The sequence below is a fragment of the Squalius cephalus genome, assembly GCF_949319135.1.
Source record: "Squalius cephalus genome assembly, chromosome: 7".
In the NCBI taxonomy this organism is placed as follows: Eukaryota; Metazoa; Chordata; class Actinopteri; order Cypriniformes; family Leuciscidae; genus Squalius; species Squalius cephalus.
The window spans coordinates 39,263,624-39,291,263 of record NC_137128.1 but is presented as its reverse complement, the minus strand read 5'-3'; the positions used below and the strand labels follow the sequence as shown (position 1 = coordinate 39,291,263).

The window sequence follows — 27,640 nt, the reverse complement described above, 5'->3', positions numbered from 1 at the left end:
TTAGCTCAGAAAAGAGCAGCTCCACAGAAGAAAGTCATTCAGGTTTGTTATTTGTAACATCATGAGTAATGACAGAATTTGAATGTTTGAGTGAATATTCCTATAAAATCAGTGGTCACATGACTGACCCGTCTTGATTGGATCATAGGTCGCAGTGACATTGCAGGCAGTGTTGCGAGTCGTCACGCTGATATTGTAGATCTGGCCACAGCTCATGTCTGTCAAGGTGCAGCTCGTGTTAGAGGTCGCACAGGTCACTGTCAGGCCCTCGGGGGTCACAGCCACTGCTGTGAAGTTGGCGGCAGCTTTAGTGACGTCCCAGGAGAGCCGAGCGGTGGAAGGACTGTACTGCGCTGTCAGATGCTGAGGAGCACACGGACCTGTAATGGTATGATTACAGCTTAGTTTTATTCATTTAATATTTTAAAAAGCATAAAATAATTTATCATAAGCCTCATGTATACATTTCGTAGTACAATTAGTCACTTTACTATATAAATATATTTATTTTTAAATTATATATATATATATATATATATATATATATATATATATATATATATATATATATACAGTCACACCAACATTTATTCAGACACTTTCAACATTTCTCACATTATCACAATTTATTCGCTATAGTTTAGAAAATGTTAATACAATATGACAAGAACTCGGAATTGTCAAATATTTCACTGGTTTTTGGCAATCCTTCTGTTAGACTGTCTCACAAATGAATTATGTTGAATAGCTGTCAGCTGTTAAATGTAAGTACACAATTAGATAATACTAATTTAGGTCAACCAATTACCATTACAATGCATAATTTTATTCAGTCTGGGGAGTAAAAAGATCGCATTAGCAATTAAAGAAAAAACACTGAAGCAAAACTTGGTCAGGTCAAAGTGTCTGAATAATTTTTGGTACCAAGAATTTTTGGGTATAACAGTTTACTTATTTTGTTATCCTCACTTACATAAATGAACTAGAGTGTCCTGCACCCACTAGTAAAAATAATAAAAGTCTGAATCATTTTTGGTTTGACTGTGTGTGTGTGTGTGTATATATATATGTGTGTGTGTGTGTGTTTTTTATATATATATATATATATATATATATATATATATATATATATATATATATATATATATATATATATACATACACATATATTAAACTATTTTACTAATATATATATATATATATATATATATATATATATTAGTAAAATACTTAAATGGAGCGGAAGGGGAAAACCAAATCTCTTACAAAACTGGCAAACGCAAGCAAATCAGATTCAGTAAACCTCACCTGTGATCAGGGAGCCAGTCATCTGTGCACTGGAATTGCATGTGGATCCCAAAGTCTGTACGTTCACCATATACTCATTGCCACACTGCAGGTTGCTCAGCTCACAGTGCGTGATGGAGCTGTTGGATGTACAGCCAGTCCTGTTGCCCAGCGGTGCCAAGGCAGAGACAACGTATCCCTGAGCACCTGCACCGTACTGCCATGACACAGTGGCTGTTCCTAGCTGACAATCCAACACTGCCCTGATGGAGCTGGCTGCGCAGGGAACTATGGGTAAAAGCAGAAGAGACACTGAGAATGAGAACATTTAATTGGAGCACAGAGTTTTTCATATGCAAACATGGCGAACAAAGATTGAAATGTTCAGAAGTTCGGCGTTGGTATGATTTTTTTATGTTCCTGAAAGTATTCTCTTATGCTCACCAGGGCTGCATTTATTTGATCAAAAATACAGTATTATTATGAAATAGTATTGCAATTTAAAATAACTGTTTTCTATTTTAATATATTTAAAAATGTAATTTATTCCTGTAATGGCAAAGCTGAATTTTCAGCATCATTACTCCAGTCTTCAGTGTCACATGATCCTTCAGAAATCATTCTAATATGCCGATTTGACACTCAAGAAACATTTATTATTATTATCAATGTTGAAAGCAGTTGCGCTGCTTAATTTTTTTGTACAAACTGTGATGCATTGTGAAATCTTTTTTTTTTTACTGTCACTTTTGATCAATTTAATGCATCCTTGCTGATTTAAAGTATTAATTTCTTTAGCAAAAACCAATCTTACTGACCCCAAACCTTTGAACAGTAGTTTATCATGATAATTGTATATATGCATAGAATAGCTAAATGAGCATGTACAGAACATAGTAGTCTGGGTGCTGTGTCCGAGTTTAGAGAGTATATAGAAAAATATATGCTTGTATATGTTTAGATGTACCTGAGTTAGTGTTCACTGTAGCACTTGGAGGGCTGCTGCACAGATTATCTGATGCCGTCACATTAACGTAGTACAGCTGACCACACCTGAGCCCTGTCACGTTACACTGCGAGCCCGTAGACTGGCAGGTGGTGGAGAGTCCATTGCTGTCCTGCACAGTGGCTGTGTACTGCTGTCCTCCTGCACTGGATGTCCATGATACCACTAAAGCATCTGTGAAACAATCCACGGTGGGCACGACATTCCTTGGGGTGCAAGGCACTAGAACACAAAAAGCAAGAAAAAACGTTAGGTCTTGATTTAGTCCATTTATGTTATATGTTTTATTAGCCAAGATTGAATTTGATTACATTTTTCTAATTAAGCAATGACATTCTTCAGCTTTTAAAAGAAATATGATGTGAAATAGAAAATAAACTGGTTGGGTTTTGATTGTGTTACTCAGTTATACGTTATGTATTTTATTACCTGTTTGGACCTGAACTGGTGCACTGTTCCCACTGCTACAGTTGCTGCCTTTGGCCTTCACCGTGATCGTGTAAGACTCTCCGCAGGTCAAAGTTAAAAGGTCACAGGAGGTGGAGGCTGAGATGCAGTTAGCTGAGAGGCCATTAACACTGCTGGCGGTCACTGAGTAAAGCTCCGCCCCTTGGCTGCTCCCCCAGGTTACTTTTGCTATGTTGCTACTACAGGTGACATTGGCCGACACGTTTTGTGGCACACAAGGAGCTGGGTAAATTACAGAACACAAAAGAAGTACATGGTTGACATTATTTTAAAAGAATGTTCAGATTCTGTCCACTTGAATGCTAGATAAGTTCAATACTGTGTGCTTTGTGTCATTTTTACAAAGAAACAATGTGGTAATGGAGCTTGTGATATACTGTGCGCTTTAGTTTACAATTTCTGCATGTAAACACTAGACAAACTTGTAGTGTGCAAAATTTTCCACTAGTTATATGGATGATGAATATAGCTAAATGATTATAAGGTTATAATGAAGGGGAAATACTTACCAGTATTGACACGACGCACTTCGCTACGTTGCCCAGTGCAGTCGACGCTCATAGCTGTGACTGACACGTTGTACCCCTGACCACACGCCAGGCCGCTGATGTTACAGGAAGAGCTGCTGGAGTTGCATGTTTGCGTAATTCCATTATCACCTTCAGCTGTTACTATATAGTAGGAAACAAGGCCACTAGATGCTGCCCAGGAAACAGACGCAGTGTCGGACCCACAGGATAATGACACATTGACTTGAGTGGGAACACATGGAGCTGGAAAGAAAAGATTCAAATGATGTGATGCACAGAGTTTTAGTGCAATAGATTATTTGATGCCATTTAGAAAGGGTTTACATTAGGGTCTACACTAATTGCTCTTTGAATATTGTTTAATGCTATACCTGTGTCTAGAGTGACCAGGGGTTTAGAACAGGTTGAACAGTTCTGGCCGTATCCTGTAACACTGATGTTGTAGTGCTGGCCACACTGAAGTGAGCTGATGTTGCATGAGGAGCCGTTGGTGAAGCAGCTGTGCTTTTGGGCGTCCTGGAAAGACTGCAGTGTTGCATTGGAACTTAGTGAACCATTGCCTGGTGTCCAAGAAATGAGTGCTGAGTTTGTGCGGCAATCCAGTCTGGCTTGAATGCCAGTATTAGGACATGGTGCTGCAACATGAAAAATTGATAACACATCAAAATGTTGTTGCAAAACTGTATTTTTACATGGTGGATGGTTGCCAGGGTGTTGCCATATGGTTGCTAAGATGTTCTAAGTGGCTCCTATGATACATTTATGTGGTTTGGTGATACACAAGGAGCTGGGTAAATTATCTAAAACAAAATTAGGATATGGTTGGCTGTTATATTAAAAGTGAATTATCCCTTTAATTTCCCACTAATCCGCAAATCATATCTCAATATCTATACTACCATTCAAAAGTTTAGGGTCAGTATTATTATTTTTTTATGTTTTTGATTATACTCACCAAGGCTGCATTTATTGGATCAAAAAAATATTGTGAAATAATTCAAAATAACTGATTTCTATTTTAGTGCTCAAAAAACATTTATTCTTATCATCAATGTTAAAAACAGTAAAAAAAAAAATCTGGATATTTGATGATTAGAAAGTTCAAAAGAGCATTTATTTAAAAAAATAAATATTTTGTAAAATTAAAAATGTATTTACTGTCTCTTTTAAATAATGCATCCTTGCTAAATAAAATTATTAATTGCTTTTAAAAAAAAATCTTACTGGTCCCAAAAATTTTGATCGTTAGTGTATATTATAAATTCAATATAACAAGGTTTGATTTAACCAGCGATTTCTCTTACCTGTTATGATAGGTGATCCAGTGCCTACAGAGCTGTTGCATGAACGTCCCTCTGCCACTACTTTAACTGAGCAAGTTTGTCCACATGTCATGTTAGTGATGTCACATCCTGTTTCATTGGTCCTGCACATATACGTCTGTCCACTAGAGCAATCGAGTGTTGTCAAAAAGGACAGTGCTCCATTGCCACGGGACCAGGACACACTCGCTGTGTTGTTGCCACAGTTCATTCTGGACTGGATATTCAGTGGAGGGCATGGGGCTGAAGAGAAAAGAAAATAATATTATTTAAAGGTGAAGTCATTTCTGCGCCACTATAGGGGCACCAAACACATTTGTAAAAAGAAACAGGATTTTATTGTGGGGAGGTTCCAGATTTTGTTTTTAAGATAATGTGTGTAGTGCTAGTATGTTGCTATATGGCTTCTATGTGTTTGAAATAAGTTTCACTGGGCTGCTTTTTAATTGTGATGAAAGAATAGACTTTTTCTAACATGCACTAAAGAATTGTGCACAGTAAGATCAGGACCATGTATTAGAAAGTAAATACAGTTGATTTTGATTTCATGTTGACTTTAAATATATAGATATTGAATTGGTAGGACTCATTATTTAGAATGGTAGGCATCAACTTTGTGAAAATGCTACTGCACCTGCCGTGACCTGACTGGTCACACTGTTGGATCTACAGCCGTTGCCCTCAGCAGCCACAGTGATATTGTATGTCTGCCCACAGCCAATCGCAGCGATCATGCAGGATGTGGAGGTGGAGTTACACCCCAGAACCTTGTCAGTAGATTTTGCTTGAGTATAGTAGATCTGTGCGCCGTTACTCGACTGCCAGCTAACTTGAACATCCCCTGTTTGGCAGTCAAAGAGATGACTGACCACAGACTGAGGAGCACAGGGTGCTGGGAGACAAAAGTTAAACAAAGTATTACTTTAGCATGTTTTTAAAGGAATATTCTAGATACAAACATCATGTTTCCTCAGAAAACAGTGTTTATAAAAATGAATGAGAAACACATTTGTGTTAACCCATGTACATTTGATGTCAGAAAACACATTCCCCTAACGTTCCCCTAATGTTAGTATATGGTTTCCTTTCAGTTATTTTTTGGGAACCAAAACACTGTAGGAATGTTCATGGAGCAAAGATCTTTTTGCTGGGTAGCAGGCAAGTATGCTGGAGGGATTAAATGTGAAGTTGATTATTTTTGTCAAGGCTGTACTGTTTACTTGAATGCTACACATCCATTGCAAGTTTTTAAAGTGTTCCTTTTAATGTGTAATTCTTTTAAACTCCCCCTGTGGTGAAAATCAAGCTTTTAATATTGTTTATATGTCTATGTGGTGTTTTTTTTTTTTGTTTTTTTAAATAATGCTTTAAGACAAATCATGAGGAAATTCATAAGTCAACACCATTGCAGAGTTTTTTCTTCTTAAAACTGCAGTGAACCAAAGACAGTCTCATAAAACTGGTTTGAAATCTCTGGTGTTTCTGACGTCACAAACTACCATGTAACCAATCACGTCAAGGTGTGATCGTCAACGAGTGGTTGAGCTGGTGCGAGTGAGTGGAGGCGGGGCTGATTTACATATTCATTGATCCGCCTATACTAAATGAGGCAAGGGCGTAGAGTTACATTTTAAGCTATTAAGGCATGAAGATTTTTTTTTAAATATGTCATTTGGTGATCAAAGATGAGTTTTAAGGGATAAAATGATTGACTACAGGGGGACTTTAAGAAACATTTCAAACTTCAAGTACTGCAGACAACTATATACTATAGTTTAAAAGTTCTGCATTTAAACACTAGACAGACTTGTAGTGTGCAAAATTCTCCACTAGATATATGGATGATGAATATAGCTAAATGATTACAGGTTATACTGTAATTGAAATACTTACCAGTATTGACACGACGCACTTCGCTACGTTGCCCAGTGCAGTCGACGCTCATAGCTGTGACTGACACGTTGTACCCCTGACCACACGCCAGGCCGCTGATGTTACAGGAAGAGCTGCTGGAGTTGCATGTTAGCGTAATTCCATTATCACCTTCAGCTGTTACTATATAGTAGGAAACAAGGCCACTAGATGCTGCCCAGGAAACAGACGCAGTGTCGGACCCACAGGATAATGACACATTGACTTGAGTGGGAACACATGGAGCTGGAAAGAAAAGATTCAAATGATGTGATGCACAGAGTTTTAGTGCAATAGATTATTTGATGCCATTTAGAAAGGGTTTACATTAGGGTCTACACTAATTGCTCTTTGAATATTGTTTAATGCTATACCTGTGTCTAGAGTGACCAGGGGTTTAGAACAGGTTGAACAGTTCTGGCCGTATCCTGTAACACTGATGTTGTAGTGCTGACCACACTGAAGTGAGCTGATGTTGCATGAGGAGCCGTTGGTGAAGCAGCTGTGCTTTTGGGCGTCCTGGAAAGACTGCAGTGTTGCATTGGAACTTAGTGAACCTTTGCCTGGTGTCCAAGAAATGAGTGCTGAGTTTGTGCGGCAATCCAGTCTGGCTTGAATGCCAGTATTAGGACATGGTGCTGCAACATGAAAAATTGATAACACATCAAAATGCTGTTGCAAAACTGTATTTTTACATGGTGGATGGTTGCCAGGGTGTTGCCATATGGTTGCTAAGATGTTCTAAGTGGCTCCTATGACACATATATGTGGTTTGGTGGTACACAAGGAGCTGGGTAAATTATCTAAAACAGAATTAGGATATGGTTGGCTGTTATATTAAAAGTGAATTATCCCTTTAACTTCCCACTAATCCGCAAATCATATCTCAATATCTATACTACCATTCAAATGTTTAGGGTCAGTATTATTATTTTTTTATGTTTTTGATTATGCTCACCAGAAATACTGTAAAAATGTAATATTGTGAAATAATTCAAAATAACTGATTTCTATTTTAGTGCTCAACAAACATTTCTTCTTATCATCAATGTTAAAAACAGTAAAAAAAAAAAAAAAAAAAAATAATCTGGATATTTGATGATTAGAAAGTTCAAAAGAGCATTTATTTTAAAAATAAATATTTTGTAAAATTAAAAATGTATTTACTGTCTTTTTTAAATAATGCATCCTTGCTAAATAAAATTATGAATTGCTTTTTAAAAAAATCTTACTGGTCCCAAATTTTTGATCGGTAGTGTATATTATAAATTCAAACAAGGTTTTATTTAACCAGCGATTTCTCTTACCTGTTATGATAGGTGATCCAGTGCCTACAGAGCTGTTGCATGAACGTCCCTCTGCCACTACTTTAATTGAGCAAGTTTGTCCACACGTCATGTTAGTGATGTCACATCCTGTTTCATTGGTCCTGCACATGTACGTCTGTCCATTAGAGCAATCGAGTGTTGTCAAAAAGGACAGTGCTCCATTGCCACGGGACCAGGACACACTCGCTGTGTTGTTGCCACAGTTCATTCTGGACTGGATATTCAGTGGAGGGCATGGGGCTGAAGAGAAAATAAAATAATATTATTTAAAGGTGAAGTCATTTCTGCGCCACTATAGGGGCACCAAACACATTTGTAAAAAGAAACAGGATTTTACTGTGGAGGGGTTCCAGATTTTGTTTTTAAGATAATGTGTGTAGTGCTAGTATGTTGCTATATGGCTTCTATGTGTTTGAAATAAGTTTCACTGGGCTGCTTTTAATTGTGATGAAAGAATAGACTTTTTCTAACATGCACTAAAGAATTTTGCACAGTAAGATCAGGACCTTGTATTAGAAAGTAAATACAGTTGATTTTGATTTCATGTTGACTTGAAATATATAGATATTGAATTGGTAGGACTCATTATTTAGAATGGTAGGCATCAACTTTGTGAAAATGCTACTGCACCTGCCGTGACCTGACTGGTCACACTGTTGGATCTACAGCCGTTGCCCTCTGCAGCCACAGTGATATTGTATGTCTGCCCACAGCCAATCGCAGCGATCATGCAGGATGTGGAGGTGGAGTTACACCCCAGAACCTTGTCAGTAGATTTTGCTTGAGCATAGTAGATCTGTGCGCCGTTACTCGACTGCCAGCTAACTTGAACATCCCCTGTTTGGCAGTCTAAGAGCTGACTGACCACAGACTGAGGAGCACAGGGTGCTGGGAGACAAAAGTTAAACAAAGTATTACTTTAGCATGTTTTTAAAGGAATATTCTAGATACAAACATCAAGTTTCCTCAGAAAACAGTGTTTATAAAAATGAATGAGAAACACATTTGCGTTAACCCATGTACATTTGATGTCAGAAAACACATTCCCCTAACGTTCCCCTAATGTTAGTATATGGTTTCCTTTTGGTTATTTTTTGGGAACCAAAACTCTGTAGGAATGATCATGGAACAAATAATGTTTTGCTGGGTAGCAGGCAAGTATGCTGGAGGGATTAAATGTGAAGTTGATTATTTTTGTCAAGGCTGTACTGTTTACTTGAATGCTACAACACATCCATTGCAAGTTTTTAAAGTGTTCCTTTTAATGTGTAATTCTTTTAAACTCCCCCTGTGGTGAAAATCAAGCTTTTAATATTGTTTATATGTCTATGTGGTGTTTAAAAAAAAAAAAGACAAATCATGAGGAAATTCATAAGTCAACACCATTGCAGAGTTTTTTCTCCTTAAAACTGCAGTGAACCAAAGACAGTCTCATAAACGTGGTTTGAAATCGCTGGTGTTTCTAACGTCACAAACTACCATGTAACCAATCACGTCAAGGTGTGATCGTCAACGAGTGGTTGAGCTGGTGCGAGTGAGTGGAGGCGGGGCTGATTTACATATTCATAGATCTGCCTATACTAAATGGGGCAATGGCGTAGAGTTACATTTTAAGCTATTAAGGCATGAAGAAAAAAAATTCAAGATTTTTTTTTTTAAATATGTAATTTTGGTGATCAAAGATGAGTTTTAAGGGCTAAAATGATTGACTACAGGGGGACTTTAAGAAACATTTCAAACTTCAAGTACTGCAGACAACTATATACTATAGTTTAAAAGTTCTGCATTTAAACACTAGACAAACTTGTAGTGTGCAAAATTCTCCACTAGATATATGGATGATGAATATAGCTAAATGATTATAAGGTTATACTGTAATTGAAATACTTACCAGTATTGACACGACGCACTTCGCTACGTTGCCCAGTGCAGTCGACGCTCATAGCTGTGACTGACACGTTGTACCCCTGACCACACGCCAGGCCGCTGATGTTACAGGAAGAGCTGCTGGAGTTGCATGTTTGCGTAATTCCATTATCACCTTCAGCTTTTACTATATAGTAGGAAACAAGGCCACTAGATGCTGCCCAGGAAACAGACGCAGTGTCGGACCCACAGGATAATGACACATTGACTTGAGTGGGAACACATGGAGCTGGAAAGAAAAGATTCAAATGATGTGATGCACAGAGTTTTAGTGCAATAGATTATTTGATGCCATTTAGAAAGGGTTTACATTAGGGTCTACACTAATTGCTCTTTGAATATTGTTTAATGCTATACCTGTGTCTAGAGTGACCAGGGGTTTAGAACAGGTTGAACAGTTCTGGCCGTATCCTGTAACACTGATGTTGTAGTGCTGGCCACACTGAAGTGAGCTGATGTTGCATGAGGAGCCGTTGGTGAAGCAGCTGTGCTTTTGGGCGTCCTGGAAAGACTGCAGTGTTGCATTGGAACTTAGTGAACCATTGCCTGGTGTCCAAGAAATGAGTGCTGAGTTTGTGCGGCAATCCAGTCTGGCTTGAATGCCAGTATTAGGACATGGTGCTGCAACATGAAAAATTGATAACACATCAAAATGTTGTTGCAAAACTGTATTTTTACATGGTGGATGGTTGCCAGGGTGTTGCCATATGGTTGCTAAGATGTTCTAAGTGGCTCCTATGACACATTTATGTGGTTTGGTGATACACAAGGAGCTGGGTAAATTATCTAAAACAAAATTAGGATATGGTTGGCTGTTATATTAAAAGTGAATTATCCCTTTAACTTCCCACTAATCCGCAAATCATATCTGAATATCTATACTACCATTCAAAAGTTTAGGGTCAGTATTATTATTTTTTTATGTTTTTGATTATGCTCACCAAGGCTGCATTTATTGGATCAGAAATACTGTAAAAATGTAATATTGTGAAATAATTCAAAATAACTGATTTTTATTTTAGTGCTCAACAAACATTTCTTCTTATCATCAATGTTAAAAACAGTAAAAAAAAAAAAAAAAAAAAAAAAAAAATCTGGATATTTGATGATTAGAAAGTTCAAAAGAGCATTTATTTCAAAAATAAATATTTTGTAAAATTAAAAATGTATTTACTGTCTCTTTTAAATAATGCATCCTTGCTAAATAAAATTATGAATTGCTTTTTAAAAAAATCTTACTGGTCCCAAATTTTTGATCGGTAGTGTATATCATAAATTCAATATAACAAGGTTTGATTCAACCAGCTATTTCTCTTACCTGTTATGATAGGTGATCCAGTGCCTACAGAGCTGTTGCATGAACGTCCCTCTGCCACTACTTTAACTGAGCAAGTTTGTCCACACGTCATGTTAGTGATGTCACATCCTGTTTCATTGGTCCTGCACATATACGTCTGTCCATTAGAGCAATCGAGTGTTGTCAAAAAGGACAGTGCTCCATTGCCACGGGACCAGGACACACTCGCTGTGTTGTTGCCACAGTTCATTCTGGACTGGATATTCAGTGGAGGGCATGGGGCTGAAGAGAAAAGAAAATAATATTATTTAAAGGTGAAGTCATTTCTGCGCCACTATAGGGGCACCAAACACATTTGTAAAAAGAAACAGGATTTTATTGTGGGGAGGTTCCAGATTTTGTTTTTAAGATAATGTGTGTAGTGCTAGTATGTTGCTATATGGCTTCTATGTGTTTGAAATAAGTTTCACTGGGCTGCTTTTTAATTGTGATGAAAGAATAGACTTTTTCTAACTTGCACTAAAGAATTGTGCACAGTAAGATCAGGACCGTGTATTAGAAAGTAAATACAGTTGATTTTGATTTCATGTTGACTTTAAATATATAGATATTGAATTGGTAGGACTCATTATTTAGAATGGTAGGCATCAACTTTGTGAAAATGCTACTGCACCTGCCGTGACCTGACTGGTCACACTGTTGGATCTACAGCCGTTGCCCTCAGCAGCCACAGTGATATTGTATGTCTGCCCACAGCCAATCGCAGCGATCATGCAGGATGTGGAGGTGGAGTTACACCCCAGAACCTTGTCAGTAGATTTTGCTTGAGCATAGTAGATCTGTGCGCCGTTACTCGACTGCCAGCTAACTTGAACATCCCCTGTTTGGCAGTCTAAGAGCTGACTGACCACAGACTGAGGAGCACAGGGTGCTGGGAGACAAAAGTTAAACAAAGTATTACTTTAGCATGTTTTTAAAGGAATATTCTAGATACAAACATCATGTTTCCTCAGAAAACAGTGTTTATAAAAATGAATGAGAAACACATTTGTGTTAACCCATGTACATTTGATGTCAGAAAACACATTCCCCTAACGTTCCCCTAATGTTAGTATATGGTTTCCTTTCAGTTATTTTTTACACTGTAGGAATGTTTATATGACAAATAATTTTTGCTAGGTAGCAGGCAAGTATGCTGGAGGGATTAAATGTGAATTTTATTATTTTTGTTTTGAAAGTGTTCCTTTTAATGTGTAATTCTTTTAAACTTCCCCTGTGGTGAAAATCAAGCTTTTAAAATTGTCTATGTGGTGTTTTTTTTAAATATGCTATAAGACAAATCATGAGGAAATTCATAAGTCAACACCATTGCGGAGTTTTTTCCCCTTAAAACTGCAGTGAACCAAAGACAGTCTCATAAAACTGGTTTGAAATCGCTGGTGTTTCTGACGTCACAAACTACCATGTAACCAATCACGTCAAGGTGTGATCGTCAACGAGTGGTTGAGCTGGTGCGAGTGAGTGGAGGCGGGGCTGTTTTACATATTCATTGATCCGCCTATACTAAATGAGGCAAGGGCGTAGAGTTACATTTTAAGCTATTAAGGCATGAAGAATTTTTTTTTAAATATGTCATTTGGTGATCAAAGATGAGTTTTAAGGGATAAAATGATTGACTACAGGGGGACTTTAAGAAACATTTCAAACTTCAAGTACTGCAGACAACTATATACTATAGTCTAAAAGTTCTGCACTTAAACACAAGACAAACTTGTAGTGTGCAAAATTCTCCACTAGATATATGGATGATGAATATAGTAAATGATTATAAGGTTATACTGTAATTGAAATACTTGCCAGTATTGACACGACGCACTTCGCTACGTTGCCCTGTGCAGTCGACGCTCATAGCTGTGACTGACACGTTGTACCCCTGACCACACGCCAGGCCGCTGATGTTACAGGAAGAGCTGCTGGAGTTGCATGTTTGCGTAATTCCATTATCACCTTCAGCTGTTACTATATAGTAGGAAACAAGGCCACTAGATGCTGCCCAGGAAACAGACGCAGTGTCGGACCCACAGGATAATGACACATTGACTTGAGTGGGAACACATGGAGCTGGAAAGAAAAGATTCAAATGATGTGATGCACAGAGTTTTAGTGCAATAGATTATTTGATGCCATTTAGAAAGGGTTTACATTAGGGTCTACACTAATTGCTCTTTGAATATTGTTTAATGTTATACCTGTGTCTAGAGTGACCAGGGGTTTAGAACAGGTTGAACAGTTCTGGCCGTATCCTGTAACACTGATGTTGTAGTGCTGGCCACACTGAAGTGAGCTGATGTTGCATGAGGAGCCGTTGGTGAAGCAGCTGTGCTTTTGGGCGTCCTGGAAAGACTGCAGTGTTGCATTGGAACTTAGTGAACCATTGCCTGGTGTCCAAGAAATGAGTGCTGAGTTGGTGCGGCAATCCAGTCTGGCTTGAATGCCAGTATTAGGACATGGTGCTGCAACATGAAAAAAGGGTTAACTCATCAAACTGCAGAATGGTGCTTGTCATGCAAAAACTGTTAGGATGTTATATATGTTTGCTGGGTGTTCTGGGAGATTGCTAGGGAGTTTATTAAAGGCTCAGCCGGGTCAAAAGAACTTGAAAAAACTGAAGCTGGTTTGTGGTTCCCAACCCTTATGAGCTGAGTTCAAGTACCTGAGACAAGAGTGATAGGCTGGCTAGCCGGGCTCATGCAGTCACCATTCACGCCCATGACTGTGATGGAATATTCCTGACCACATTGCAGGTTTGGGATATCACAGCGTGTGACAGTGTTGTTGCAGGACGCTTTGTACCCTTTGCTGCCTTCTGCCTTTACCGAGTACCAAGTGGCACCAAGCGCACTGTACCAGGTGATGGAAGCAATGTTGGAGGTACAGTTTAGAGCAGCAGTGACATGGGTGGGAATGCAGGGTGCTAGATAAGGGAGAGGAGGAAGCTGTATTAAAATAATAAGGCTATATATAAAAATATTTTAAAAAGTGCTTACTGTTCAAAAGTTTGGGGTTGATAAGATTTTTAAAATGTTTTTGAAATATATCTTATGTTCACCAAGGCTGCATTTATTTGATTAAAAAAAACTGTAAAAACGATAACATTGTGAAATATTATTACAATTTAAAATACATGGGTTTTTTTGTTTTTTTTTAATATGTAATTTGTATCTTGTGAATTTTCAGCATCATTACTCCAGTTTTCAGTGGCACATGATCCTTCAGAAATCATTCTAAAATGCTGATTTGATGCTCAATGTTAAAAACAGTTGTGCTGCTTAATATTTTTTGTAGAAACCATAATACATTTTTTTCAGGACTCTTTAGGATAGAAAGCTCAAAAGAACATAATTTATTTGAAATTAATTACATAAATAAATATTTTATAACATTATAAATATTTTTACTGTTACTTTTGATCAATTTAATGCGTCCTTGCTGAATAAAAATATTAATTTCTTTTAAAACAAACTCACCCCAAACTTTTATTTATGTTTGTTTGTTTGAAATACATGTGGCCCCAAAAAGTAATTGGTAAAATTAATGTATGTCATGAAATAACAGTAATTATCAAGTATTTCTTTGTGGTTACTAAACATGGATTAGTGAGTTATGTTCATAGTTAATAAGATGAACACTATATATTTATATAAGAGACCAAATGTGGGTTTAAAAAAAGGTGAAAAGTGAAGTTAGTTAGAGAAAATCCCAAGAATCCCTAGCATTTGTTTGGAAATGCTACTTTTTTGTCTATTGAATGCATTGAAATTCATACATTTTATGTATTTGAGTACATTTTAGGGCCTACACACAATGTTGTTATGGCTAATTTGAATCAGCAAAAGTTAGCATGAGCGGACACCTGTTACCACTGCAGCTCTAGGTTGAGAGCTGCTGTTGCAGGAGGCTCCATCAGCTTGGACGGTCACATTTAGTCTCATCCCACATGGCAGAGAGGTCAGCTGACAGGAAGTCCCCATAGTGTGACAAGAAGCTAAGCGTTGCTGCTGCCCGTCTGTTGCCATTGCCGTGTACCCATTTGCTCCTGCGCTGGCAGCCCATGTCACGTTAGCCGCGTTGGTGTCACACTGGAGCACGGTTGTGACATTTTGAGGGTCACAGGGAGCTAAAGGAGATACATAGTCAGCATCAAAGATCTGTTAAGGTGATGATACACAGGGCAACTTTTTGAGCAATGTTGCTGAGCAATATTGCTCAAAAAGTTGCCCTGTGTATCATCACCTTTACTGTTTGAAAATGTGTGTATGCTCAGATGACTGTTACCTGACTGTATCTGAATGGGTGTGGATGGCAGACTCCTGCAGTGAGCATCATTCCTTGAGACCGTGACGTTGTAGTTGACTCCGCAGAGCAGGTCTGCTGTTGTGCAGTTGTTAAAGCTGGTGCTGCAGTTAACCGTGAGTCCATGTTCACCCTGCAGGACTGCTGTGTATAGACCCCCAGCCTGAAGGCTCTGCCAGCTCACTGTCGCACGATTCCCTGCACAGTCTTTAGAGACCTCCACGCCGACTGGAGCACATGGGGCTACAAAGGAGAATGTTGGAGATTTACTTTGTGTGCACCAGAAATTCATTTGCTTTACCTTCATAAGGACAGCTTTTTTTATGAAAAGACAGCATACCATTTTTTTACATTTAAAAAAAACCTGCCCTCTTTTAATTAATCCTTCTTTTATTTGACTTTTTTAAATTATTATTTTGCATTATTTGTTGTTTTACATTTTAAATATCTGGACCCTTTCATTTATCCCCTTTTATTTTGCATTATTTGTTATTTTACATTTTAAATATATGGCCCTTTTTCTTCACCTCTTATTTAATTTAGGTTTATTTTACGTTTTAAATATTTGACCTCTTTTAATTTTTGTAAATGTATTGTACATATAAGGACCCTTATCTAGCTTTTATTTTTTATTTTAGATTTTACATTAATTTATAAATAGCCTAAACCAGATAAATAAATAAATGTATTTTAAATATCTTATTCATCCCCTTTTTATTTCTGGCATTTTTTATAAATCCCCTTTTATTTTTTATTTTACATTTTAAATATGTGGACTTTTTTCTTCACATTCTTATTTTATTCAAGTTTACTTTACATTTTAAATTTGACACCTTTTAATTTTTTTATAAAAATGTATTTACTGTACATATCTGGGCCCTTTATTCCCTTTGTTATTTTAGATTTTGCATTAATTTATAAATAATCCAGATAAATAAATACATTTATTTTTAATATCTGGCCATTTATATTCATCCAGTTTTTTATATATATATATAATTTTTTTTTTTTTTTTTTACTTTATCATTTATTTTACATTTTATTTATCTTTTATTTGTCTGTTTTTGGTCATTTTTGCACCTACCTGTCTGTAGGAGGACATGTTGGCTCTCAGAGCTGTTGCACTGCAGGTTTGTTGCTATGACAAACGCATCATATGTCTCGCCGCATGTCAGGTTTTGGAATGAGCACTCTGTCGCCATGGCAGTGCAGGTGTGAACTGTTCCATCCGCATGTGTCGCCATTCCGATGTAGAAAATGGCACCGTTGCTATAGACCCATGTGATAGAGGCAGTGTCTGAACTACAATTCTTCCCAGCGGACACGTTCTGAGGTATGCAGGGAACTACGGTGGAAGATAAAGATACCATGCCATGTTACTTTTTTGCAAGGGGATGTTCATATACCATTGTATATTACATTGCAATAATTCACAGAACCCAAAATATGTATGTACACATGCTCACCTGTCTCTGCCACCTCTCCCAGCACAGGATCAGTAGAACAGTCACCGTCAGTTGCAACAATCCACACGCTCAGGCTCTCTCCACAATCCAGATCTGTTAGTGTGCAGCTCGTGTTTAGAGATGAACAGTTGTAGAAATCTCTACGATTACCGCGGGCCTCCACAGTGTAGGTGTAGGCTCCTTCAGGCCCGTCCCAAGAAGTGACGGCACTGCTGATGCTACTACAGTTTGCAGTTGTGTGGACGTTCTGTGGCAAACATGGGGCTAAAGGTGTAAGGCGACAGAGGGGGCCAAAATTAAAAATTATATTTAAAACAACTGAAGTTACATTTATTTACAACAGCACTTTATATAATGTAGATTGTGTCAAAGCAGTTTCACAGTAATAAACAGAAAAATTCATCAATTATGATTAACTAGTCCAGTTCAGCTAAAGGCAGCTCTACAGAAGATATTAGTGTCATTAGTCAGCTCAAATTCAATGTTGATTCAATTCAGTCCAATAACAGTGTCAATGTTGCAAAGTTAGTGTCATTATCAGCTCAATTCTGTTAAAATTTTGTTCTCATCCAATAGTATCGATAATAGATCTGAATATTAATAGTCTTTTATTAATTGTCTCTAATTGTCTAATATTTTTGCCAATATTAATTGTCCCTTATGTTGTGTTCGGGTCATTTTGACCCAGAGAGTATTTTCTTTTTCACTCTTTTTTATCAACTTGACAGGTTTTGTATGTTTTAATTATTTATTTATTTTTTAAACTGATTGATTGTAGGCCTCATTGATCTGAGCTTATATTGGTCAAAAATAACCATCCATTAAAAATGAATGGGGGAGATCGAAAATCACAATCAATGACTTTTTCTGAAAAAAGAAATTCAGACCTGTCCTAATAAAAAGAAAACAAGTTGACAAACAACTGAATAAAACATTTGCTGATAATATAGAATAATGAGAGATTTACAAGCAATTTTGTCTTTAATGATTGTGAAGTACCGATAGCATTTTCAATACAATATTCATATTACATGTTAGGCCTTGACATTAACAGTGTCGTATCACGAAAAAAATCAATATTTACAGATTTTTGCCAGTAACTCACCTGTTTTGACCACCACTGCTTCTGTGTTTCCGCTGTTGCAGTCTAGTCCTTCGGAGAAGATGGAGCTGACGTAGAAGCTGTAGCTTTTGCCACAGACAGTATCAGTGAAGTAACAGGAGGTGTCAACAGTGATGCAATCAGTTACATGGCCGTCCGAGTCCATAGCCAGGGCGTGGTAATAAGCCGTGTGGTTGGTGGGACTCCACGAGAACAAGATGACATTACTGGAACACTCACGGTACAGATGTGGTGTTTTAGGTGGGCAGGGTGCTGTGTGTTTGTTTGAGAGATGGGGAGAGAAATTAATTTGCTGATAAAAGATCCAATTCCTTTTTGGTTTAAAGGGATAGTCAACCCCCAAAATTTGAATTACACACCCTCATTTCATTCAAAACCTGTACAACTTTCTACTGATTGCTTCTGTGAAGCACAGAAGAAGATGTTTAAAAAATATTTCCACTTTTTTTTGTCCATACAATGAAAGTCAGTGGGGTCCAAAACAAACAACATTGGACCCCATTGACTTTAATTGTATGGACAAAACACACAACTGAGACATTTCGAAATATCTTCTTTTGTGTTTTGCAGAAGAAAGTAAGTCATACAGGTTTAGAATGACATCAAGGTGAGTAAATGATGACAGAATAATCATTTTGAGTGAACCTTTTGGAGAGAGACTGAGGGCCTGTTTACTCTTGGTATTAAGATGTGTTTTGGTCGATCAGATCACAAGTGGACGGTGCTAAATAAAGGAGTAAAAGGGTTCTAAAACGTTTTGAGCTCTTCCACTTTCGCCCAGTTCCAAAGGTAGTCGAAAACGAAAATGCTTTCGTAGTGTAAACACTCATGTGGTCAAATGTGTTTGAACAGCCACAAAAGACCGCCTACTGACCTAATGCGTAAACGAAGCGCGCTAGCCAGACGGGATTGGAAGTTTGTTGGATGGAGACCCAAGTTTGGATTGTGAAAAACACCCCAATCATCATTCTTGATTTCTAACATGCACTCACAGCATTTGAATGGTCTTGCCGCTATAAAAGCAGAAAAGAAGGCTGCTGCTCCTCCGTATGCTTTTCCGTCGTATTTCATATGTAAATTGCGCACGTTTATTTTGTCCATTAGATCGAAAGATCTGAAAGAAAACCACAAATTTACCTGCCCATAGACCCCCCCTCGAAGAAATCAGGACAGAAGTGGTTGAAAGTGGACAAAAGAGACGGATTAAAATACCAGGTGTAAACGGGAATGTGTCTCCCTCGACTACTTATGATCCGATCGACAGAAAAGCATTTTAATACCAGGTGTAAACAGGGCCTGAGAGCAGATAATACAACCTGAGAAAGACAACCTTAGAAGGCAGGTAGATTTACTAACTTAGGGGCTTAGACTGATACAGGAACTAGAACAATTCTGCCACCTGATACCACACAACCTTCCATTAAATCTCGGCCTCAATAGACTCTAGAGCTCATTTAATCTACATGACAGTAATTCCTGGGTGTGTTCCTCCTCAGACTTCTTACACCGTGAGAGGATTTCCTGCTCATCTCCCAGAGGACTGAATCAGGGTGTGAGCGTGACCTTTGAAAGAGGGCATCTTTACCTGTCTCAAAGATGTAGCTGCCATCGGAGGACCTTTCACAGTTAGCAATGGCTGTAATCCGTACAGAGTATAGTTCTCCACAATTCAGCATTGGGATCTGGCAGGCTGTGCCCGTGGATGTGCAGTTAAGCGACCGGCCTTGGCCATCTGTTATGACTGCACGGTACGACATGGCACCAAACACTGCATCCCAACTAACCGATGCCATAGCGGTAACGCAACTGTACTCCACGGAGATGGAGGAAACTGTTGAAATGGCTGAGAAGAACAAGAAGTGACATGTTAAAGTTCGGCAAATCCAGATGCTGAAAAGACCAGCACTGATTTCTAGGCTGGTTTATGTTTAGTCTTGGTTCTGGTCTAAAAATGTCCTCTTTCTTGTTGAAAGGCTAGACTAGAAGCATTCAGAACACACTGATGCAGAAATCTATTGTTTTATCTTTATGGTTTCATTCAAAGGTTTCACTCTGCTTCATCCTTATGCAGGTGCGACTCACTGGGAGTTGTGTGGTTGATGTATGTAGGTTCTCCTGGTTCTAGGAACATGTTGACTGATGCAACCCCTATTGTGTATGTTAAACATGGCTCCAGGCTTGAGATATTCACAGCGGTACTGGTGACGTTCCTAAGACCATGGGCAAGTCCCGGCTTATTACTGGCCGTGACTGAAACCTGGTAGAGCAGGACGCCTGGGACGCTGAACCATGATACGCGAGCCATACTCGGAGTTAACTCTCTCACACTTACGCCATCTGGAGGCTGCACCACTGTAAAACAAGAAAATGATGTGAATGGTCGCTTAATCGTCAGTTACAGAAAGTTAAGATAGCATTGACAGGCTAACAAAGCTGCAATATTTAAATAGCAGAAAACTGGGAAGAACTGAGTAGACTTACATGTTCTGATGGTTTTAACAAGACTTCTGGCGCCGATTCCTGCCGCATTAGAGGAATAAACATAACAGTTGTATGCGGTATTGTTGCGGAGGTTGTCTACCTGTCCATTTAGTGTGGTGAATGTGAGGTTATGAGTCTCAATGTGGAAAGTTCCGTTCACCATCAAAAAGTATTTATCGGCTCCTTGCGCACTGGACCACTCAAACCTGATCGAGGTGCTCGATATTGCTTTCGAAAATGATATTTGCGAGGTGGCGGGAACTGCAAGTAAAAAAAAATGAAATCACATGAGTTCAAAATAAAAACAAGTTTGTCAAGATATGTGTATGGCAAGCCGTTTTAACTTAAAATGTTCCCAGCATTACTTGTAACTCTTTTTTACTAGTAAGATTTCAATTAGAGAGCTCTACAATTCAATTCTTACTAGTAACAATTACAATTAGAGAGCTCTGTATAATTATAATTAAAAATAATTGAATTGGAGAGATCTCTAATCATAATTGTTACTAGTAAGCATTGAATTAGAGAGCTCTCATAATTGTTAGTAAGAACTGAATTGTAGAGCTCTCTAACTGGATTCATACTAGTAAAAATTCAATACGGCGAGTAACACTGGGAACATTTTAAGCTAAAACGGCTTGCCATATATGTGTGGGTCGATAACTTACTTGTCTGTCCTATCTGGGAGCTGATGCATGTCACATAAGTCAACAGAAACACTTTAAAAGTCACTTGATAAATTTGTCCCGGTCTTAAGCCTTGGACCAGTTTCTCCAAAGTGGACGAAGCCAGTGGTGGAATAGAAACAGGTGCTGTGTTGCTTGAATTCACAGCCTTGACATCCAGAACATAGTTTGTCGCTCCAGGAAAATTGCTCCATTTTATAAGGAGAGACGATGCAGTGGGTGATGATACTGATGTTATGTTACAGTCTGGAGGAGACAAAAAAATTGCAATACTTAGTATCTTATGAGTCACTTAAACAAAATATAACAGTATATTAATACTATATATTTAGGTAAATGCATTTCTAAAGTTTCTATTCATTATTTTTTCTATGTTTAATTATTCAATTAAAAATATTTTGTCTTATAATATACAATTTATGATACATAATTAGACATAGTATTATTAATATTGTAACTTATTACTAAAATAAATACATATAAATGAATATGAAATACTTGCCTGCAGAAGCTTCTTTTACCTTAAAACAAAGAAACATATGATAGTCAACTTAAGCACAAGGTCTTCAAATGATATGAATGATAAATCATTAACAGATTATATAATAAATACCTGTGTCAATGAAAACAGTGTTACAAAGAAGCACAGTGTCTCTGGAAGATGCATCTCTGATTGATGTGTAAGGTGCTAATGATAAGTTAAGGTACATACACTTGCAAATAAGGGGAGAAATATGAAATCTTTTGTGGCATGGGCAAGTATACCTGCTCTGTGCGAACCAATCAGTGCATCTTAAATGAGGACATGTGGATGAAACCTAATGACTAACATTAGGCCTCTGGGCTGAAGACATCATCCAAGTATCTGTGTGGTGTGTGTTTTAACGGGTAAGGGCTAGGCTGGGCGTCTAAGGGTTGTTGTTAGACTCATTAAGAACACAAACCTTAAAACTTTGAGTTCTCTCGAAGTTCTCTTCAAGACGATCAGCCTTATATTTTAATAATTACTTTATTTGAAAAACACCATGTGCGCAAATGAAGAACATACTGGCGTGTTAGGATTATTTTTGAGTGGAAAATGATATAGGATAGGTTGTTGGTCATTAGGTTTCAGGAAAACAGGCTCAATATAATGGAGAGAGTGAAATTCCCATCCTTGTACTGGCCTGCCTCAAGCAATCTGGTGTAATGTTAAAGAACGATTACGTTACTGGGTATCAAACATACATTTTCCCCTCTCATTTCACCTTAATTCTTGTTTAATATTATCCTTTCTAATGATGATGTTGAATTTGTTGGTCTTTCCAATATGTTTTCAGTAAATGACATGGAACCTGATTGAAATCAAATGTGCATATTTGACTCACATGTACAGTTGCAATTGAACTGGATGACTGTTTTCAGTGAATCGTTTACTATAGTTATTCAGTTACCGCTCACTGAATTCACAATGTTACATTAACTGAAAAGAAGTTGATGGAGATATGTTTTAGCTTAGCTAGTGTAGTTATTCTTTTTTACTGCAATGTTTTAATATCAAATATGAGTAAGCATTTCTTTAAAAACTAGAAAACTTTCACAGCTACGTAAGAGACATTTGGTATTGTTTTTTTATACTTATTTGCCTGGCTATTTTTTTTATTTGATTTACTGTTAACCCTAAGCTGTGTAATTGCTCATATAAATGATAATAAACTAGAAGCCAAAGACAAAAATCACAATAATTACTTTTTTTCTAAAGTAGGCAAATTTGATTATACGTTTTTTATTGAATTTTTTTTTTATACACAATTCGTTCGGTCATTCATGTTTCAGGATCGCAACAGTTCTTTTTGGTCAAATTTTTTTTTTTTTTCTCTTCCATTTAGAGACTTTAACTTACAATTTCCTGTAGGGAAGTGGTTCACATCTGGGTAAATCATAACTGCTAATGCTGCATCTCTTTTCTTATTATGTTATAAGGTATCATGTCTAGAGCCAGACTACGCCTTTTTTTTACTTCAAAATGTAAGAGATCTTCCAAGTGTTTACTGATCTGCATTGAGAATGACGAAAGCAACAGAATGTTTCGCTTTCATCATCGCGTCTAAAACAGAATGTGCTGAGAAAGATAATGAAGGATTACAGTGTCTTTGTCTGGGTCTCTCTAAACCCAGAAGCAAGAAGCTATGAGGGAAAGTGAATCTGCTTCTTCAATTCAGAGCCTGAAACATACACCTAACTCTGTATCCAGCCAGCTCAAATTGTTTTGTATGGTGATTAAGGTCAGTGTCTTAAAGTTAAAGCTTTCTTTGCTTTAACAAGGTGGAGCCTGAAATGTGAAAGAGAATCATTTGTTTCCTTAAAGGGGGGGTGAAATGCTCATTTTCACTCAATCTCCTGTTAATCTTGAGTACCTATAGAGTAGTATTGCATCCTTCATATCTCCAAAAAGTCTTTAGTTTTATTATATTTATAAAAGAAAGATAGGCTGTACCGAGTCTTTCCGGAAAAAAACGAGCGGCTGAAGGCGGGCCGTGTGGGCGGAGCTAAAGCTGTGCTAACGCACTGAGCTAACAACACAGAGACATTTAAAGCAGTTTTACTCACCGCCCGGTTCCAACCACGACCGCGAACCTTTATCATTGTGACTGCTCGATCCTTAAGCATTAGACGATCTGCAAATCTGTCGATCTGGGCTTTGTTTATAAAACAAGCATCGTCGAAATGCAGGGAACAAACAGTCTTGCACAACCTCCGTTGATGCTCTGGAAAAACAAACTCCATCCACTGCTCCCTTAACGCTGGGTTCTTTGGGAATCTGTGCAGGGTTGTCTTGCCCTGGCAACCAAAAGCCCACTTCTTTGGTGACATTGACTTCCCTAAAGCCGAGCATAGCGCTTTGATGGGCGTACTGCTTTCGCTCTCTCGCTCTGGTCTACGGATGCGCGCGCCCGTGGTTTTCCGGCAGAAGTGCCCTTAGGACCCGTATAAGGAAATTCCACTACATCTGACGTCACACATGCCCATACTCGAAAAAAACTTTCCGAAACTTGTGACAAACCGGAAGGAGCATTTTTGGAACAGAAATACTCCTTCAAACGTACAATTTAATTTTTGAAACTTTGTCCATGTTTAGCATGGGAATCCAACTCTTTAACAGTGTAAAAAACTCAGTATGCATGAAATAGCATTTCACCCCCCCTTTAAGGTCTTCTGTGGAAGCACCAAATCACATCGGAGAAGGAACTTGATTCAGAGTTAAACAGGAAGAATAGGAAATACTCCTTCATGATTGTAAGGAAAGGTTAGGCTGGATCTAAATAATGTTGAATATGTTGCATATAAATAAAACATTTAACTTTGAACAAACCTCATCCATCATACTTTCGTTGTCCTTCAGAACATTGCAGAAGAAGCTTTATTACACAGGCCCGCTTGTTGTTCAGGAAACTTGAAGTTTTCAGGTATGTCTGAAGTATTGACTCGATGACTGTATTGACCGAAATTTGTAGGGAGAGAGAATTGAAAAGAACGAGGCAGATGTAGACATAGAGTATAGGGATTGAATTGAATTGCTATAATTAATGTCTGATAGCAGCTCAGATCTTTTGGTCATAGAAAAGACTTATGAGAAATGTTAAAAATTGAAAACTTATTCCAAGTTCTGGCATAAAACTCTAGATGGCGCAGGCTGATGGGTCTTTAACTCATTTGGTAGCGATCACATCTTCATCTACATAGCGCAGCTGATTGGTTGCTCAATATTCAAATACCGGTAGTGTTGCTGTTAGCCAGGGGGGTAATCGAGCTCTCGATTTCCGTACCACCCCCGGCGGCCGCCATTGGCTATCAAGCCATCACCTGCTGTTAGCATTCCATTGACTCCCATTCATTTTGGCATCACTTTGACAGCGAATAACTTTACATCTGAGGCGTTTAAAGACTCCATTTGTCCATTATTTATTTCTAAAGAAACACGACAATGTATAAAATGCTCCATTACCTTGTATCTTACGTTATGGCCCCGTAGAAGCAGTTTTTGTAAAAGTAGGCTAACGATTGCGTCATAACCACGCGACTCTCTGGAAATTACCGTAGAGACAGGAGGAGAAGCTCGCAGTCAATCGGGGGGACGTGGAGGCATAAAGTCAAGGGAGAAGCCCATAGAGAATCATAAAGTTGCTCCTGCTCCTAGCTTATGGACAGATCCTACTCACACTCTCCATCTCTGCAAGATTCGGAAGGGAATGATTCCGATTTTTCTTGGCACAGCTCCTAGAAGACTTACAACTGTCAGACAGATTGCTCACGTCACATCCACGTCGTCAAGCTCAGTTTGAGTCTGCGCAGTTCACTCGGCAATCAGGAAATGAGTGCTTCTAATTTGCTTAACTTTTCTCCGTTGAAACCTATGGGGTCGCTGAAACTTTCAGAAACCCTTCACCTTGCTTTCAGAAACCCTCCACCTTCCCCAGCTCCACCTGTATAGATCTGCTACTGGGGTTAATTCATGTAATGGTTAATTCTTATGTGCTCACAGCAATGCCTGTGAATGTATTGGCAGTAGCATGTCTCAGTACTTGCTCTGAAGCAGCAGCAGTGTAGCAGATCTATTCCGCCAAGTCCAAATACATTAACATTGCCATATCCATTACCATTACCATGCCAATCTTTCAGAGAGTTGTCATGACAGAATTTTTTAGACAATTTGGAACATTGTTGAGATTCATTTAATAGATGCATGTGAGATTACTGGGGCCTTTTGCTCAGAAGAAAAACATAAGAAACAGGAGGCATAAAGGGTGTGTTCAAATCAAGTATTATTAATAGTGATGCGGATCTTAGCAAGTGCCACTAAATAATGTGTAAGAGAATATAATATCCTCTGGTGTGTTGGTTTTCATGATTGAGATGACAACAGCTCAAGAACAATGTTCGTGACGTAGCTGTGTTTTGTGTGTGATGCCTTGTCTTTGAGGGGTTTTGCTGCCTAAATGATAAAGTTTCTCATCTGGATTTCATTTATAAATAGATGTGCTATTAGATATACACAAAGATATACAATCTCATGTCTATTTTCATCACACAGAAAAGTTTCTGCATCATCAACTGATAAATGTGTTGTGTGCGGAAATCTTTTGTGGTGTTCTTGAAAAGTTCTGACTGTTCAGACCAGGCTTTAGAAACAGAACAGAACAGAACGACACTGCTGTATTGTCAAATTATGCATTAACTGTGTTTAATAAATGTAATATTATTAAACATATTTAGTCAGCCTTAAGAATTAATGCGATAGGTTAGTAGCCCTACATAAAGTAAATATAGAAATAGTTGTAAAAGTAGGCTATTTCCGGGGGGGGAAAAGGCAAAAAATATTCAAGAAAACTGAAATGTTAATAAAAAAATACTCAATAGGTAATGCTTCATGCTGTTTATTATGCAAATTCAATGTAATATATCATCCAAAGGACACATATGACCTGGGGCAGACACTGAACCTGAAACTTGTGCTGTTCATTTTTCTCAATAACCTTGTTCAGAAGAGGTCCGCCCAGTATAAGACACACATGACACTGGTTACTCCTTTGGAGGCTTGCTGCTTAGAGGACTTCCTACAAATGCTTAATGTGTTGTTTGAATAATTTCTTTAACATACATTTCGCAAACATTAACATGAACAGACATTTAGAGATTTTTAACTTGTGCGATAAATTTTTCTTGTGACATTATGATATTACTTTTTTTCTGGACATATAATCATTTGGGCTTCATGGCATGCTATGAATATTAGGAAATTACAGTATAAATGCAAAACATCAAAAATAAAAAAGAAAGTGTATACTGTATATAAAATATAACATTTAGAAATGGTTAATTTGATTGAAATCTATATTTTTGTATTCACTTTTTAAAGTTCTTAAAGATGCGATTACATTTTCACATTGAGCCAATTGTTAGCTATTTTTTGGCAAATGTTAAGAATGTGTCCAGATGAATGCGGTGAGAGGAGAATGCGCTGTTGTCTGTGTTGATGACGTCAGAGCTCCATCTGCTTTCATCTGAGCTCTTTAACAGAAGACAAAAAGACATGAGAACCGGACATTTGTGGGCAGTCCAACTTTGATCATAAACACACTGAAATGTATATGGCCTATACATCATTCATGTCAAGTACATAATCCTGCAACATTCTCATAACTCCTTTTGTTTCATTTAACCATGCCACACACACACATACAGTATATATATATATATATATATATATATATATATATATATATATATATATATATTTCTCATTCTCAATCATTCTCAAAATTACATTTTTTCTCTAATACAGTATTGAGAGTGATCCTATGTGGATACAAATATGATTCATTTAATTTTAAAATCACCATCAATTAAAGGTAGTACAAAAACTATTTTGCACTTTGTTTCATACGCTTTTACTTTTTAAAAATATACTTAAATATA

General features: G+C 37.7%; 2 protein-coding genes across 2 annotated transcripts in view; both read right to left on the bottom strand.

The window, feature by feature from the left end:
• fndc7rs1 (fibronectin type III domain containing 7, related sequence 1) overlaps positions 1–25,009 on the bottom strand; it is a gene marked incomplete at its 5' end in the record, with an annotated part of 34,867 nt that extends 9,858 nt beyond the window's left edge. The window contains 29 exons of the mRNA XM_079876779.1: positions 129–380; positions 1,309–1,575; positions 2,255–2,515; positions 2,723–2,983; positions 3,271–3,534; positions 3,663–3,926; positions 4,596–4,856; positions 5,248–5,505; positions 6,507–6,770; positions 6,899–7,162; positions 7,832–8,092; positions 8,483–8,740; positions 9,744–10,007; positions 10,136–10,399; positions 11,097–11,357; positions 11,749–11,989; positions 12,952–13,196; positions 13,325–13,588; positions 13,789–14,049; positions 14,989–15,252; positions 15,411–15,671; positions 16,513–16,773; positions 16,895–17,158; positions 18,000–18,269; positions 19,603–19,860; positions 20,100–20,369; positions 20,499–20,759; positions 21,167–21,430; positions 24,940–25,009. Of these exons, the coding sequence (XP_079732905.1) occupies positions 129–380; positions 1,309–1,575; positions 2,255–2,515; positions 2,723–2,983; positions 3,271–3,534; positions 3,663–3,926; positions 4,596–4,856; positions 5,248–5,505; positions 6,507–6,770; positions 6,899–7,162; positions 7,832–8,092; positions 8,483–8,740; positions 9,744–10,007; positions 10,136–10,399; positions 11,097–11,357; positions 11,749–11,989; positions 12,952–13,196; positions 13,325–13,588; positions 13,789–14,049; positions 14,989–15,252; positions 15,411–15,671; positions 16,513–16,773; positions 16,895–17,158; positions 18,000–18,269; positions 19,603–19,860; positions 20,100–20,369; positions 20,499–20,759; positions 21,167–21,430; positions 24,940–25,009 (7,378 nt within the window). The remainder of the gene's footprint in view (positions 1–128; positions 381–1,308; positions 1,576–2,254; positions 2,516–2,722; positions 2,984–3,270; positions 3,535–3,662; positions 3,927–4,595; positions 4,857–5,247; positions 5,506–6,506; positions 6,771–6,898; positions 7,163–7,831; positions 8,093–8,482; positions 8,741–9,743; positions 10,008–10,135; positions 10,400–11,096; positions 11,358–11,748; positions 11,990–12,951; positions 13,197–13,324; positions 13,589–13,788; positions 14,050–14,988; positions 15,253–15,410; positions 15,672–16,512; positions 16,774–16,894; positions 17,159–17,999; positions 18,270–19,602; positions 19,861–20,099; positions 20,370–20,498; positions 20,760–21,166; positions 21,431–24,939) is intronic.
• Positions 24,007–27,640, bottom strand: part of fndc7a (fibronectin type III domain containing 7a) — a 13,742-nt gene continuing 10,108 nt past the window's right edge. Inside the window, exon 14 of the mRNA XM_079875461.1 lies at positions 24,007–27,232. The gene's annotated coding sequence lies outside the window, so the exon portion shown is untranslated. The remainder of the gene's footprint in view (positions 27,233–27,640) is intronic.